Source organism: Jaculus jaculus, chromosome 6 (genome assembly GCF_020740685.1).
Source record: "Jaculus jaculus isolate mJacJac1 chromosome 6, mJacJac1.mat.Y.cur, whole genome shotgun sequence".
Lineage (NCBI taxonomy): Eukaryota > Metazoa > Chordata > Mammalia > Rodentia > Dipodidae > Jaculus > Jaculus jaculus.
Window position 1 is genome coordinate 75505244 of NC_059107.1, and position 15488 is coordinate 75520731.

The 15488-nt window shown below is 36.5% G+C and overlaps 1 protein-coding gene across 5 annotated transcripts in view; it reads right to left on the reverse strand.

The window, feature by feature from the left end:
* The window catches only part of Ryr2 (ryanodine receptor 2), a 737098-nt gene that overhangs the window by 172402 nt on the left and 549208 nt on the right, over positions 1-15488 (reverse strand). For all 5 annotated transcript variants that reach the window (XM_045151997.1, XM_045151996.1, XM_045151994.1 and 2 more), the window contains 8 exons: positions 14808-14943; positions 13632-13818; positions 10974-11079; positions 8437-8557; positions 6398-6567; positions 4905-5125; positions 3614-3704; positions 1524-1664 (listed from right to left, as the gene is read on the reverse strand). In XM_045151997.1, coding sequence (XP_045007932.1) covers positions 1524-1664; positions 3614-3704; positions 4905-5125; positions 6398-6567; positions 8437-8557; positions 10974-11079; positions 13632-13818; positions 14808-14943 — 1173 coding nt within the window. The remainder of the gene's footprint in view (positions 1-1523; positions 1665-3613; positions 3705-4904; positions 5126-6397; positions 6568-8436; positions 8558-10973; positions 11080-13631; positions 13819-14807; positions 14944-15488) is intronic.

Sequence of the window (15488 nt, forward strand, 5' to 3'; positions counted from 1 at the left end):
TGAAAACCATGAAAAGAACACCCCAGTGAGGTATTTTGCTGATACATATTATAATAAAAGTGAATTAAAAATAAAATTTTGAACCAAGACATTCTATAGGACTTATACATGATAAAACTTTACATTGTCATTTGCAAGTTTATTGCACAAATACTAAAATTTGTAGTGGATTAAAAAAATAACTGATATCACTTCAAATTTTCAATTTCAGATCAATATTGTAAATGCTCCTAACATACCTGCACGTTCTTTTAATAGAACCTCAGATAATCCAAGGTCATTCATTAAGAAAAAACATGAAAATATAGCTAACAGATATAATCATGGATGAACCCTCCCTTGTAATATGGAAAACTTGTAACTGTATTATTCGAATCAGACTATAGTATCTACTAGAATTCAAACATTGATGCTAATTTAATGAACACAGAAATGGGTTGTTCTTATTTTCTTTCATATTGTTATACTTCTAGTCACTTGAAATTATTTGAACTATTCAACATTAACAGAGTAATTAGGGCTAGAGAGTTTACTTAGTGGTTAAGGCTCTTGCCTGTAAAGCCTAAGGACAAAGGCTTGACTCTCTAGAACTGGCATAAGCCAGATGCACATAGTGGTGCATGTGTCTCACTTGCAGTGGCTGGAAGCCCTGGCATGCCCACCCATTCTCTCTTTCTCTCTCATAAATAAAAGAATAAAATATTTAAAAGTAGAGTAATTATGAGGTAACACCACAAAGACAAAGTAATACTGAAATACTCAGTGGGGTTACTAAGATCTTCATAGATGTAAACAAAGATGTCAGGAAAATATTGGAATATTCTAATCATATAAGATTTTGTATTGTATATTCTTTTCCTTTTTTTTTAGCTTTTAAAGGTAGGGTCTCACACTAGTCCATGCTGACCTGGAATTCACTATGTAGTCTGAGGGTGGCCCTGAACTCATGGTGATCCTTCCAAGTCTGCCTCCTGAGTGCTGGGATTAAAGGTGTGTGCCACCACACCCAGCTTGTATTACATATATGTAATTCCTTCAGAATTCTCAATACTGAATGCTAGGGAGAATTTGAGAACAAAATAAGCCTCAAAGTACTAAAACATATCAACCATGTATCTAATATACTAAATTCCTTGGCTTTTTAAGAAACAGTGTTATGATCACAAGGAATGTGCAATTATGATTGTGGAAAATCAACATGAAGGACATCCTTAACATGCCATATTAAGAAATGAAGAAAATGAAAACCATATATGTTTTTGTTGTCATTTTTGCTTTGTTTCACACAGTGTCCTGCCTTGTAACTGCCCCAGAACTCACTATGCAGCACAGGCTGGCTTTGACCTTGAGATTCTCCTGTCTCAGGCTCCCAAGTGCTGCCTAGATATATAGGCTATGCCACACAGTCATAAATATTATAAGTCTCAATTAGTAAAGATATCATTCTATTATGAATATTATCAAAAGTCAGCAGTTTTTGTTATTTTATCACTACAAATATATCCACAAAAATCTTAAATTACCTTTTGAGACAGGGCATCAAAAATGCCCCAGAACAACTTTCTTGATAAATGAAGTTCTTCTTCTGAGGCAGCACCGAAGTTGCCCCACCCTCCAGGCAGGCAGTAGTATTTCCAGCATCTCTCATAGTGGTTTGTGAGTAGCTGTGCAGGGGAGCAATTACAATACCAATAAGCTAAGAACTTTGTTTCCCATCTCCTTACTGTAGCAGCATCTAGATGCCATGGAATAAGAGCAAGTGAAGGGAGACTCTCAAATTTATAGTTCTTTGGATATCAGAATTACTTATATACTGTGTTTCTTTCAATGTGTATACATTGTAGACCAAAATGGTCAACTACATGCATCCTGAAGACCATCATTTCTGAGGTGTCTGGATATGTATATTCTCTATAGTTCTTTTATTACTCACAGTTGTAAAAGTTTATTCTTCTGGAATCAATTTGTAAAATAAAGGAATGAATGGCAGAATGACCCAGACACACTATATGAGAGTGGGACAACTATGATTGTTTTTGCTTCCTCTTTGCTCTCCCTATGACATCACTATTTGCCTGCCTCAAAACTTAACCTCTATAAGAAAACTGAAAATGACTTTAAATTACTTTGGTGGCTATAGATGCCATGTAATATTTTCCTAATTTCTACATATATGAAAGACAAGGAAAAAAATCTTTAAATTATTTGGAAGCTATTTGGAAAATGTACTAATGATCTGTATTTGCCAAATTTATAGACATATATGTATGAATAATGTATAAGTCTTTGGAATGTCTTTTCCATGCCTAAGAATAAATGCATTTATAAAGATTATTGCTATTAGAGGTAGCTATGACTCCTATTTTTGAAATGTCTCCTATTTGTTGGTCTCCCCTTCAATTACACAAACACTCAAACACACACAATTTATATATCACAAATTATACTGTGATTTGATTTCCTTGGAATAACTTAGAAATATTCAATGGAAAATAATTAATTATACATAAATAAGAAAGTGATGCTATATTTCTCATATCTTTCAATTCATTTATTACTGTAACATCTTGTATGATGAAGCCTTCCATACATGAGCTGTATAAAATAAAATCTTTAGCCATGATGCAATTTACCTAATTCATTAATTTATCTACGTTTATTAAACCAAAATAAGTACCAGTGGGAAAAGGTCATTTTGCTAAATATCCAAGTATGCTCTGTGTCACAGTTTAAAAATAGGTTCTTACACACATTTTTTCTATAGTATTACTGAGTGGCCATACATGTAGGGGTACTTACTAGTAAATAAATGATATTGTAGTAAAAAGGTACATTTTATACATTTATTTGTAAGCAGAAAGAGAGAGAGAAAGAGAGAGAGAGAGAGAGAGAGGAAAAAATATAAAACATGTTGGAACTTCCTGCTGCTGCAAATGAACTCCAGAGGGATGTGTCACTTTGTATACCTGGCTTTATGTCAGTACTGGAAATCAAACCCAGGTCTTTAGGCTTTGCAAGTAAGTGCATAAACCACTGAATCATCTCTCTAGGTCCTAAAGGTACATTATTTTAACATATAACCTTTGTCATAGACCATAATCTCTGGAGTCCCAATTAGAACAGGAAAATATCTGGACATTGATAAGACAGAATGAGGCTTAAATATTCATGAACTAAATAGTATGACAGACAGAGAAAAATTTTAGTGATTTTTGTATACTGTCTAAAAACTACAACTTCATATACAAATAGTTTATCTTGATCTATACAAGATGCAATTTGGAACCTCACAATATTCTCAAACCCAATTGTTATCCTATGCTTTCCATACTAAGGGCATTTTGATTGATCTTCTCCTTGTGCCTAATATATGTCCTTTGATTTCAATGGAAATCAATGTTAAAAATTCTGTTGTCCTTTGATGCTTATTTTATAATGATATACATATTTCTGTAACACACCAATAACTAGTACATGAATACAGCAATAACTAGAATGAATTTCATGCATTAAAGACCAGACACATTAAACCCAGGTAACCTATATATATAATAACAAGAAACAAAGTCAGAGAAAAAGCAATGAAATATCTACAAGTATCAATCATATTTACCTTAAGAGGCATCTTTGCATGTTCATTCAATAACGGGACATCAAATACTAGCCTTCTGAGTAGGTGTTGCATCATAGAAGGTCGCAATTGGCTGTTTGAACAAAGCCATTGTAACAATGAAGAAAACATGTTTCAGATGACTAGAGAGTTCATTAGGCTCTATAACCCAAGAACCTGAACCTATATCTCCACAAATGACATCAACTTGCTGTTTCTAGCTCAAGGGTTAGAATTACAGTTCCAAACCACACAAAAACATTTTGGTAACAATGGTCCTGTCAGATTTTAGCAGAGCTAAAAAATTCTCATCATCTGGTGACACCATGGCTGGTATAACAGAGTGCAACAAATTCCCTATGTTTGTGGTGTTCTTGGTGCAAGAACTAATCTGAGTAATTGTTTCTCTCCTGGCCCCCATAAATAAGCAGAAACAGAAAGGAGAAGGCTTACAGGAATAGAAAGAAGCATTTTATAGAGGAGAGAAAGAAAATTAACACTTAGTGACTATCATGGTACCAAAAACTATGAGATAGTTATGTTAATTCCAGTCTACAGAATCTAGACAATGACTGCTACAGGACTACTCTCCGAATTTTCCAGTTGTCCCAACTCTTTGTCTTTACAACTGTTCCACTGTACATGAAACCTTCTTCCAACATGGGCTGTTGAACTATGAGTCCTACCCCCAACAAAGAATTCCTGTGCAATCACAAAGGGGCCATCATTTACCTAGGGGCTTAGGAAATTGTCATTTCCATCCTCAGGATGCCCATGGGGTAGGGAGGAGGCATGGTTCTGTTTGTCATGCAAAAAAGCTTTTTTTTTTTTTCATTTGAACACATTAAACCATAGGAAATGGCTGGTAAAACATACAGCATTTTTTTAATCACTGTGTGGAAATGATGATTACTTAATATTATATATAATATAATATATATTTAGCAAGGCCTTCTCATTCTTTCCTCTTTAACAGGAGTGGCAGCAATCACACAGAACCAAAAGTAGGGTACTATTAGTCAGGGTACTGTGTAAGATTATATCACAATAATTCCCATAACATCCAGAAAACTAGTCTAAACTAGAGTGAACAGCTCTATCTAGCCTCTATATACCCAATGGAAGCTTGGAGGAGTATCATGGTCTTGACCAAGAGCAAGGGAGCTCAGAGAAGACTCATCCATCAGTCTGTAAGACTATCTAAAATGAATTATTTTTGGTACATGAATTGTTTCCAAAATTTACCATAATTCAGCAAGATTCACATAGTAAAGAAGAGTGGTGATCCACTTACCCACAAATAGAAAGTAGGCACACTTCTATAGAATCCCGCTGAGCTTTGGTGAGTGAGCAGCCCTTAGAAAGTCTATATACAGTGTGAAGCAGAGAGTCGATGAGAGAGGCATGGTGCTCTGTGCCAGCAAAAAGGGGAGCACATCTTGTTAACAAGGGCAGGACAGCTGTACAAAGGTATCGATTGAGGGCCAAGGCCATATCTGTAGCACTCAGTGCAACCTGGAGAGGGTGGAGAGTACACAGCCCTGTGTTTTCAGCTAATGACTCAACACATTGACATATAATTTTACTATCTGGAAAATGATAATAGCATGAAAAATAGAAATAAAATCCATAGGTATATCTTTACATATGGTTTATATGATCTGTACCACTTAAAACCATCCACTTCCCATTGTATGTAAGTAGATTAAAGTGAATGAAGTGATACCTTCTTGAAAAGCACAAGAGGTTCAAGGACAAAATTATGATGCAACATCTCCATTAACATCCAGGATAGTGTTCTAAACTTAGTGAGGAGCTTCACCCAACCTACAGATACTGATGGGAGGCTTAGAGAAAATACCATGAGCTTGACCAGGAAGAAGTGTGGGCTGAGAAAACTCAGACCTTGGTAGACTAAGTGACAGGAAGACACCAATGAACACTTCCTCTGCCAAAAGAGAAATGAGCCTATTTTCTCAATAGATGTCATATTCACAAATTCATTCTGAACTCAATATAACATATTTCTACACATGTCAATCAATGTCAGTCATAAGAAGTTGATTGTATCAGTATGTTATCATCATTACTACTCAGGTTCAGAATTTCATGTGAATACACAACAAAGAAGGAAACTCAGTTCACTATGATTTTGCATCCATGAGTTTCATGAAAGGGCTATAATCAACTCAACATCTAATTTTCCCTGAAATCAAAAGGGTTCATTTATTTTATAAAATAAAAAAGCAGGAATTATTATGATAAAATTTGAATTATACCTTGAACCATGTCTCAAAGGCCAGCTCACTTACACTGACAATAGTAGATCCTCTGTGTGACAACTTGATAAGTAGGACAGATTCTAACCAATCGGTGCTTTCGCAAATGAACATTCCAGGACCAACTGCCATTGGCATGATACAACAGTGTCTGTTAAATTGTCTCTATACCCAACTGCTTTCATTGAGAAGTATAACTAATCAGGCTAATTTAGAGGCTAATAGTCAATATACATCAACAGTCATCAAAGTGAACTCCTACATTAAGGACAGAGGCACCTTTTGGTTCCCATAGCACCTTATCAGACTTCTTATCATACTGTTTAAGATGTTAGCTACAGTACTCAGCAAATTCCCTGAGGACATGGGCCAATCTATTTTCTTTTTACCCACTGCTTGCCTAAAAATAGCACAGATACATGGTAAATGTTTGTTGATAATGATGGGATGAGTCAATGTCATGGGGTACAACCTGCAGAATGAAAGGAAGTTCATTGCTAGGTCATACCGTGTCTAGAGAAGCAGCAGCACGGAGATCTGGCAGAAAGCCAACCTCAAGGAGATGGAGGAGGAATTCTTGTACCTCAATCCCATAGACCCTGTCAAGGAACAAAACCATGGCTGCCTTGTGATCTGGGCAAAACCCCGCAGACATGTCAGGTTCCAACACATTCCCATCTACAAGAGAGAAGGTGACATGTTGGTGTCAATGCTTGGGCCATACATGCATTTATGTCACATGGTTTAATAGTTGTGCCAGGTTTTATATAAAGTTATCAGTGATAGGGTTTTCTGTTCTAATGCCCTCATACAAGTGTGTACCTGGCTGATGAATGTTATAATGCAAGTTAGACTCAAGGTTATTTAGATGCCATTTGGGAATATATTTGCTAACTGCACAGTTGATAAAGGTATAGCATTGTTAGATACTAATAAGGGAATAGAGGGCATCTAATGTACCTGGTCCATACCACAAAAACTTAATGTGAATCTGGGATATCTATTCTTGCCAAGTACAGCTTCTTTAAACATTAATAAAGCTGATGCACCACTCCATATGACAATCTAGGCATATACCCATTGTCATGGTTTAGAATAATTATAAAATAATAAATTATGACTATGAAACCAGTGTGGCTTTCATATGAAGAAGATACATTAGTCATAATAGAAATTAATAACATTAACACATACTTGTGTCATATTATTTTCTCTCTCAATACTCTATGCCTAATGTCTATTGTATACCAGTGAATCCTTTATACCTCAATTGATTCAAAGGTTGGAGATGATTCCCATGAAGCATTAAGGCATTATGTGACAATTCATAATGCTAGGAAACTTATTTGTTTCTTGTTTGTCCATATAATAATTTTGCCAAACTGGTACTGAGAAAGTACAGGAAGATCTTATGAACCGAATCAGATAATTTTTAATGTGGATGCATGGTGAAGAAAGTTGAACCCAGGAGGTAATGACACATTATTATCATCATCCTGAAAGGACAGACTCATAACTTTTTTGTTCTCACTTGGGGTCAATAATAAGAATGAAAAAATAGTGTTTTAAATGAAATTAAAAGTTGATACAAACTAGCTTCCCTTCCTTATAACTATAAAAATTCCAAATATAAAAAATGCATTCCTTGCTCTATATCAAATTAATAACTTGTTGTTTACATGTATCCAACACAGGTGCTAGATCTTAGGAACTGGACTATTTTATTGTTTATAACCAACAGAGGTGCTGCATATTATGCATAGAATTTTAATAGAAGATAGATTGGAGTGGTGGATCTGGAAGAAGATATGCCTATAAGATATCACATCCCTCTTCATTTTTTACAACCAGACAAGCTATTATAAAATATTGACCCCAACTTTTATAATAAAGTCTCATTTAAACAAAAAAAAAGAAGAAAATTTCAAAATGTGGTAACAAAATGACTTATTTGACAGATAGCTATGAGATCTTGAACAGTCTCAAAAAAAAAAAAAAAGTAAGCTTTGAAGTAACCAAGAAAACCACAACTATATCTTACTAGATATGTCTCTTGATGTTCAGAACGTCCCTTTGTGGAAAAATAACCTGAAGCTGCACATAGGTTTTTCCCACTGTATCAGAAACTAAGGGACTTGGGCATTTTCCCACACTGTGCACTAGTGAAGGGCCTGTATCTTCAAAAGACCTTAGTCTCAATAATCTATTTATATTGCACTTTTTATCTGCCTAATGGGCTGCTCTGGAGGGAAAGCCTTGAAAGGGAGATGACATCCACCATAATTTGGGAGGGAAAGGGGCCATCTTACTCTGTGTATATAGCCACCTACCTCATACATAGTCATAAAATCTTTAAAATCCACAACATAAAACTCACTATATTGCAACCCTCCTTTGGGATTTCTCAGCCCTAAACCAAAGTAGTGTTGCCATGCTGTGGTGAGTGGGGAAAGAGTATGCTGAGCACTGATCCCTTTTTTTTTTTTTTCCAAAAACCACTGCTATCCCAAATCCTACTGAATTATACAGAATTGAAGCTGGCCTTACCTTTGGCTATTGTTGGCATCTGAAAAGCAATGCTGATTACGCCCACTAAATCTCCCAGTGGAATTAAGGACCTCAAAATAGACCTGATTCGGATGGCTTCTCCCTTACCAGCATGAATTAACTAAACAAGAAGAAAGAGAAAGGGAGGGTAGAATTAGTTGTGGATTATGAATTGTGTTACAATTCAAACTTTAGGAATCCAAGTCTAAAATAATTGTTCAGTGTATTTATAAAGTTTGATGTCTCTTAGAAATTGATTTTTCAAGCACAGAGGCCGAAAAATCACATGCCTACAGTTTTCATAAACATCAGCACACAACAAATTACATATGGTACAGATTAAGCCAAGTGGTTTACTCCTATGAATCACATCTCTTTATCATCTTTGGGGGACAATAGCATACTGAAAATGTGATGATTTAAAAAGATGATGACCAGCTGAAAGAAAGCTGGAAAAAGCTATGCTGCAAGTAGCTCTATGGGAGAGAGAGAAATCACCAGTGGAGATAAACAACAGTGGACAGTGCAAGTGTAAATTTGGCTGCCAGGCCAAATGAGCCAACCAGTGCAATAGTAGCATGTCTGTTATGGGGAAACCAACTTCTCTTTAATGGGACTGGAGGCCAACTCCACAGGAGGGAAGACATGCCTAGTACTTAAAACCTATGACTGGGGTAGTCATGAGTCCTAGGGGTGTGATGTCTGCTTGTGTTTGGCTAAATGTATATACCATGCTCACCAAACTGCCCTGTAAGCACTTCTCTTAATGTTCATACCCATATATTAATGCTACTTTCATTTTTGGTTAGACAAGCTTCTCTTTTAAGATGGTGGTGACCTTGGGATGATTCAGAAGGCACCATGGTGCTGAGAAGTGACAAAGGAGTGCTCAGCACTGAAATATCTCTATCATACTTTCCAAAGCTCAGGGTCCATTGCAGAAGAGGTGGCTGAAAGAATATAAGAACCAAGTAAAGGTAGGATTCCTTACAATTCAGTCGTTCAGGCACAAAATTATGGCCTGGATATCCATGGCTTCACATGCCTGACATTACCTACACAAGAACATTATAATAGTAGGTAAAGACTATAACATCAAATAAAAGAGACTTATTGAGAAAGGAAAGGGGTATGACGGAGAGAGGAGTTGCAAAGGGGAATGGGGAGGGAACTGCCATGGTTTATTGACTACAATTATGAAAGTTATCAATAAAAATATAAGAAAACAAAATAAAAAATAAAAAAGATGATGAACATTTATCCCTCAAAATTTTATATAAAGGCTTACCCATAACATAAGCAGCAACACAGAACTGTCATCTTTAGCCACTAAACATATCACTACTCTATGAATTTTAGTCATTTCTCGCCTTTAGATATGAAACTAACTGCATCTTTACCCATATCCTCCCCTGATTTTCCCTGGCCTGGTTTAGAGTATAGAGGATAGGGAACATGAATCCTGACATTCACACTAAGACTCTCCCTGGCTGATGAGATTCCCAGGATGGCCAAGGATCAAGAAGCTGACCTTAATGGCCAAGTCTTCAGAGTCCTCTAGAGCCTCTACTACATGGCAAGAAAAAGAAGACACTTCCCCACACAGAGGGGCTTTAACTTAGGAATGGCAAAGATGGCACTTCTGAATCTCAGAAGTGGCAAGGTGACCTTTTATTAATGCATCCTCTTAGGGCTTCCCCAGCCTTTGGCATAACAATAAAACAAAAGCTTGTGCTCTTTAGTATTTCTTAGTTGCTTTGATCTTTCCACTGAGATGGAGAAAAGGCACAAAGAGAGGGAATATCAATGTTTTTCTTGAGCAACCTCCAACACAATCTGCCAAATGCTAAATTACCCTTTACCAAAATTAAAAAAAAAAAAAAATCCCATGAGCAGCAAAAACTGTTCCAAAGGGGAAAAAAAAACTCTACATTTTCTAATTCCTAACATTTTCTATACTGTGATTTTTCTCTGCTCACAAAGGAAGAGCTTTTCCAAGCACACACAGTGGAACACAACGTAATTAGAAAATACAAAAACATATAATAAAATATTATTATTTCAGAAATACTTTGTTTCAGTTAGTTTAAAAATGTTTCAGAAGACAGTAATTTATAGGGTCTTCACATCTACATTACCTTCTCTATACTTTCTCCTCGACTAGTAGCAAAAACACACAGTTAAACAGTTTGCAAAAGAAATCAATGTTTGGTGCAAACAGTTGTTTTCCATAAAAGGAAAAGAAGTTGTGTAGTGAAAATGTGTTTTCTTTCTCAAATGCATGGAGGCTCTGTGAGCTTTAGAGACCATGTAAGTAACTAAGTGTTCCATTAATGACTTGTACTGGAAACCTCATCCCTAATTTTTACAACCAATGAGACAATTCCAATTAAGTAAACACTTGTTCAGCAATTAGGCTATGACTAACATTTTTAGTGGAGCAAGAATAGTATTACTTTGGAATGTTGCTAGACATTATGTCTTAAATACAGTATATATAAGAAGATTTTCATTCTCCAGTCCTCAAATATACTCACATGCATCTCAGGAGCACAGCGACCAAGGAGGTCGATCAAAGCTGCGTAAAAGGTCATGATTGCATTCCCCATGTGGATGGTGTCATCCTCTTCTTCTTCTGTGTCACTTCCATGGATTTTCCAAAACAAACAGGAAGTAAATGGGGTGAAGGACACTTCACACCTAGCAAACACTTCTCAGTGCTTCCTAGTTCCTACAACACCTTTCACACATACTTATTCCAGGGGGCAATTTTAAAAGAAAATCACAATGACCAAGGAAAGAGATTAGAGATCCCATCACCAAAAACTCAGCACAGGGATGGGGGGGGGACAGGCTTTTGTATGACAATTCCCACAAAAAGGAAAAAAAATTGCTAATTTGATAGATTTTGCTTTTTTTTAGTTTTTATACAAACCTAGTAGCTTTCATGATGATTATTTTCATACATGTGTAAAACTGTACTTTGCACATACTCATCATCTCATCGCCATCCTACCCCTTTTAATCTCTTCTGCTGTTTACATTCTTCCTCCCATATTGTTTTCTTCTGCCTTTATGCCATTTATGTATGTGTGTACGTATACATACCGGTATATGTGTGTGTATGCATGCATGCATGCATATATGTGCTCATTTATGTACATTTTATACTATATACACATATGTGTAGTAGATATACATTTATATAGTTCTAAAGGTGTGCATATGTGTGTGCACTCATTTATTTTGGCAGGCAGTTATTGACAAAGATAATAAGTAATTAAAAGACTATTTTTTCTTCTGAGGTAGGGTCTCACTCCAGGCCAGGCTGATGTGGAATTCACTATGTAGTCTCAGGATGGCCACAAACTCACAGCAATCCTCCTACCCCGGCCCTCCAAGTGCTAAGATTAAAGGTGTGTGCCAATAGGTTTGGCTGAAAGACTATTTTTAAGTGAGTTTAAGACTACTTTTATAAATAGCACTCCTGTACAGAAAGAGTAAGAGACATCATAATAACATATTTAAGGCAACCAGTACAGTGCTTTGTCTAGAGTAACATTTAGAGTTATTGTTTCATTTATTCATCTTCATACCAACTACCTTATCCCTATTCTACCTCCCACTAATAATCTAATATCTTTCTCCATATTCTTTAAAAAATGTAAATATTTTATCATCCTGCTGATAGAAGGCAAGTCGTAAGGATCATGTCCTTTCCATTTGGTATCCTGGGCAAGGGTGGCCTCAGCTGGACATAACCTATCTCCTATAACCTAGAATATTCTCTACTAAATACATATAATCTCCCTCAACTGCAATTTTTGTTCAATCAACTTGTTCCAATAGCAAGTTCTATCCATTCATTTATTTCTTTTCATCTTAGAGAGGAGTGTGTGTGCATGCACATATGTGTGTGTGTGTGTGTGTGTGTGGGTTTGTATGTGTGTGAGAGAGATAGGATATGTGTGTGACAGGCTAGTTGGGTAAAGAACATAGGTATTGGTGATGGAAGTGAGCCTTTGGAACTGGAGTACAGTACAATGGGGAACAGACAGAAGTGCAGTTTTAGAATGTTTCCAAGAGGAAGAAACCTGCCTCAAGAGAAAGGGGAACTTGGCCAGGAAAGTATGGTGGTTAAGCCCAAAAAAGAAAATATTATTCTGAAGAGTAGAATTCTTGTTAATGTACTGAAGACAGATGGGTGGCAGTAGACATTAACATTTATTTCTAGTATGACCTTAAGTCAATACATGTGAAGTTTATATCTTTGCCTCTATTTTTGATTTTTTAAATTTAATTTGTAGAGGCACATGTTTCCCCAGAGTGTCATGTACTCACACTGCCAGTGTCACTGGTAAAGATAACACACTGGAAAAAGAATAAAAATAAATAAATAAAAATAAAGATAACACACTGGATTTCAAGCAAAGAAATAGTAAACAGAGTCATACAAACCTTTATCCTAACATACAGAGATGAAATATAGGTATGCCTGTGCCATGAGTAGCTAAAATTCCAGACTTGGAGACTCCATGAGAGAGATTGAATACCTTTACAGTGTGTTAGAAGCTTGTCAGTAAGATACAGAGAAATTAGCAGCTCTTAGTTCTTCTCACTGGGAAACACGTCCAGAGCTGTGGGCAGAACCACAGCAGGTGTATGCCTAGGACTAGACACCAAGACTCTACTAAATACATATAATCTCCCTCAACTGCAATTTTTATTCAATCAACTTGTTCCAACAGCAAGTTCTATCCATTCATTTATTTCTTTTCATCTTAGAGAGGAGTGTGTGTGCGTGCACATGTGTGTGTGTGTGTGTGTGTGTGTGTATGTTTGTATGTGTATAACAGAGAGAGAGAATGAGAGAGGGATGGAGGGAGAAAGAAATGATGCCAGAGCCTCAGCCACTGCAATTGAACTCCAGATGCTTGCGCCACCTAGTGGGCATGTGAGCCCCTGCACTTATATCATCTTTGTGCATCTGGCTTACATGGGATCTGGAGAAGTCCTTTGGCTTCGCAGGCAATCCAGCCCCCATCCATTTTTATATGGCTGGCTTTCTATTTTCATAGGAAAGATCTTTAGTAACAGGTACTGAAAGTATTGAAATCAATGGTATGCCAAATGTGTTTTGTGAACTTCAGTCAGGTAATGTAAATTAGCAGTGAGGATGTGCACATTACACCTACAGGGTTTTACTGGATCCACTGGCTGGAGAGGGGCCATCTCGAGAAGGGTCCTCTGCTATTTTTATGGCTTCCTCCATGGCTGCAAGAAGTCCATTGCCACCTTCCCCTCTCAAGGAAGGTCCAAAGCACTCTGGTCTTCGGATAAGCAACCTGACCACAACATTCGCATTCTCTTCCACACTCTCCCCTACAGTCAAAAGTAAACACATAAGATTTCTGTGAATTAAATGTAAGTTTGGAGCAAATTAATGTTACAATAAATAACCCAGGAACACATTAGTAAATCCGAAATTTAGCACACATCACTAGCTTTATGTAAGCTGCTATGCTTTGGATGAGACATATCATGTTTGAACACTTGGTTCCCCGCTGGTGGTGTTCCTTTGGGAGGCTGGACCACCTTGGAGACATGGGTCTTGCTGGATAACATAGGCTGCCAGGGAAGGGCTTTGAAGGATATCCAGCCTCCAATTGTGCCCCAGCTCTCTCTCTCCTGGTTGATACCATCTAAGAAGCTGTCAATGCAAGCTTCTGCCTCTATGGATTAAGATATTTTAGTGAGCCAGGCATGGTGGTGCATGCCTTTAATCCCAGCACTCGGGAGGCAGAGGTAGGAGGATCACTGTGAGTTCAAGGCCACATTGAGACTACAGAGTGAATTCCACATCAGCCTGGGTTAGAGTGAGACCCTACCCTGAAAAACCAAAAAAAAAAAAGTTATTTCAGCAACCATAACTCCCTCCCCCCAACCATGATGGACTGAATTCTTAAGTGGCCTCTGTTGGATGTTTTGTTATACTAATGAGTAAAGTAAGTAATACATATATGAAGTGTAGTAAGTTAGTTTTCTTGACAGTACTAAGTAAAGTAAAATGTTATGGAGGCATAAACTATTCATTTTCATTAAGGTGTTAATGGAAAGGATACCCTAACACTAATTCTTAGATTTTAAACACAAACATTATAAGATTAATGAATTTAAAAATTTTTAGTTAAATAATGAAATCATTATCTATGAAAAGGTTGTATTATGTATTATTACTGTGAAAATACCTACTAGCTATAAAATATGCAATTTCTTTACTCATTCATTTCCTTCATGAAAATGCTGTTTTCAATCTTGATTTCCTATACTTTTCTTTCTAAACAAAAAGACCCCTAATGGTCAAGCCTCACCATTACAGAAGACAGCAAATCTGAGGAAATCAAGGTATCGTTCTCCTTCAACAGGATTCCACCCAATGTCTGGGTAGCCTTTAGACACCAGCATTTGACAACTCTGAAGACCACAACCAGCCAGATAGCGAACTACCTACAGACAGACAAAGAGTGAAAAGGTAATGACATTCTCTAACAGTAGTTTGAAACAAACATTTGCAAGTGATTTAGAACCTCATGTTAATTCACATGAATTTGCTCTCTCTCTCTAGTGAAACTAAAAATAACAAATATTTGAATATAATCAAGTATGGTCCTAAACATTATGAGTAAGTTCTATGAGATACAAATATTACTGAACTTAAAACCATTTACTCTGAGACCCTTACATGTAGTCATGGTATCTAATTTAACTCCATATGTCTAATGGCCTTTGACATAATTAAAACTGATCTGAGATGTAGAAAATTCTATTTGAGATGCAAAGGTACTTTAAGAAAAGAATTATCTGTAAAATAATGTATCACTTTAATTGGTGAGTATGTGAAGCAGATGGTTAGAAAAATGGAGGAAATCTGAGCTTAGAGGTTCAAATCAGACTTACATCACTTGCCATTCCAAGAAAGTTATGTATGCTTTTTGAATAAGTTTTGATGTTCAGAAAATAGGAGACACACAATGAATAGGGCATTCTTTTTC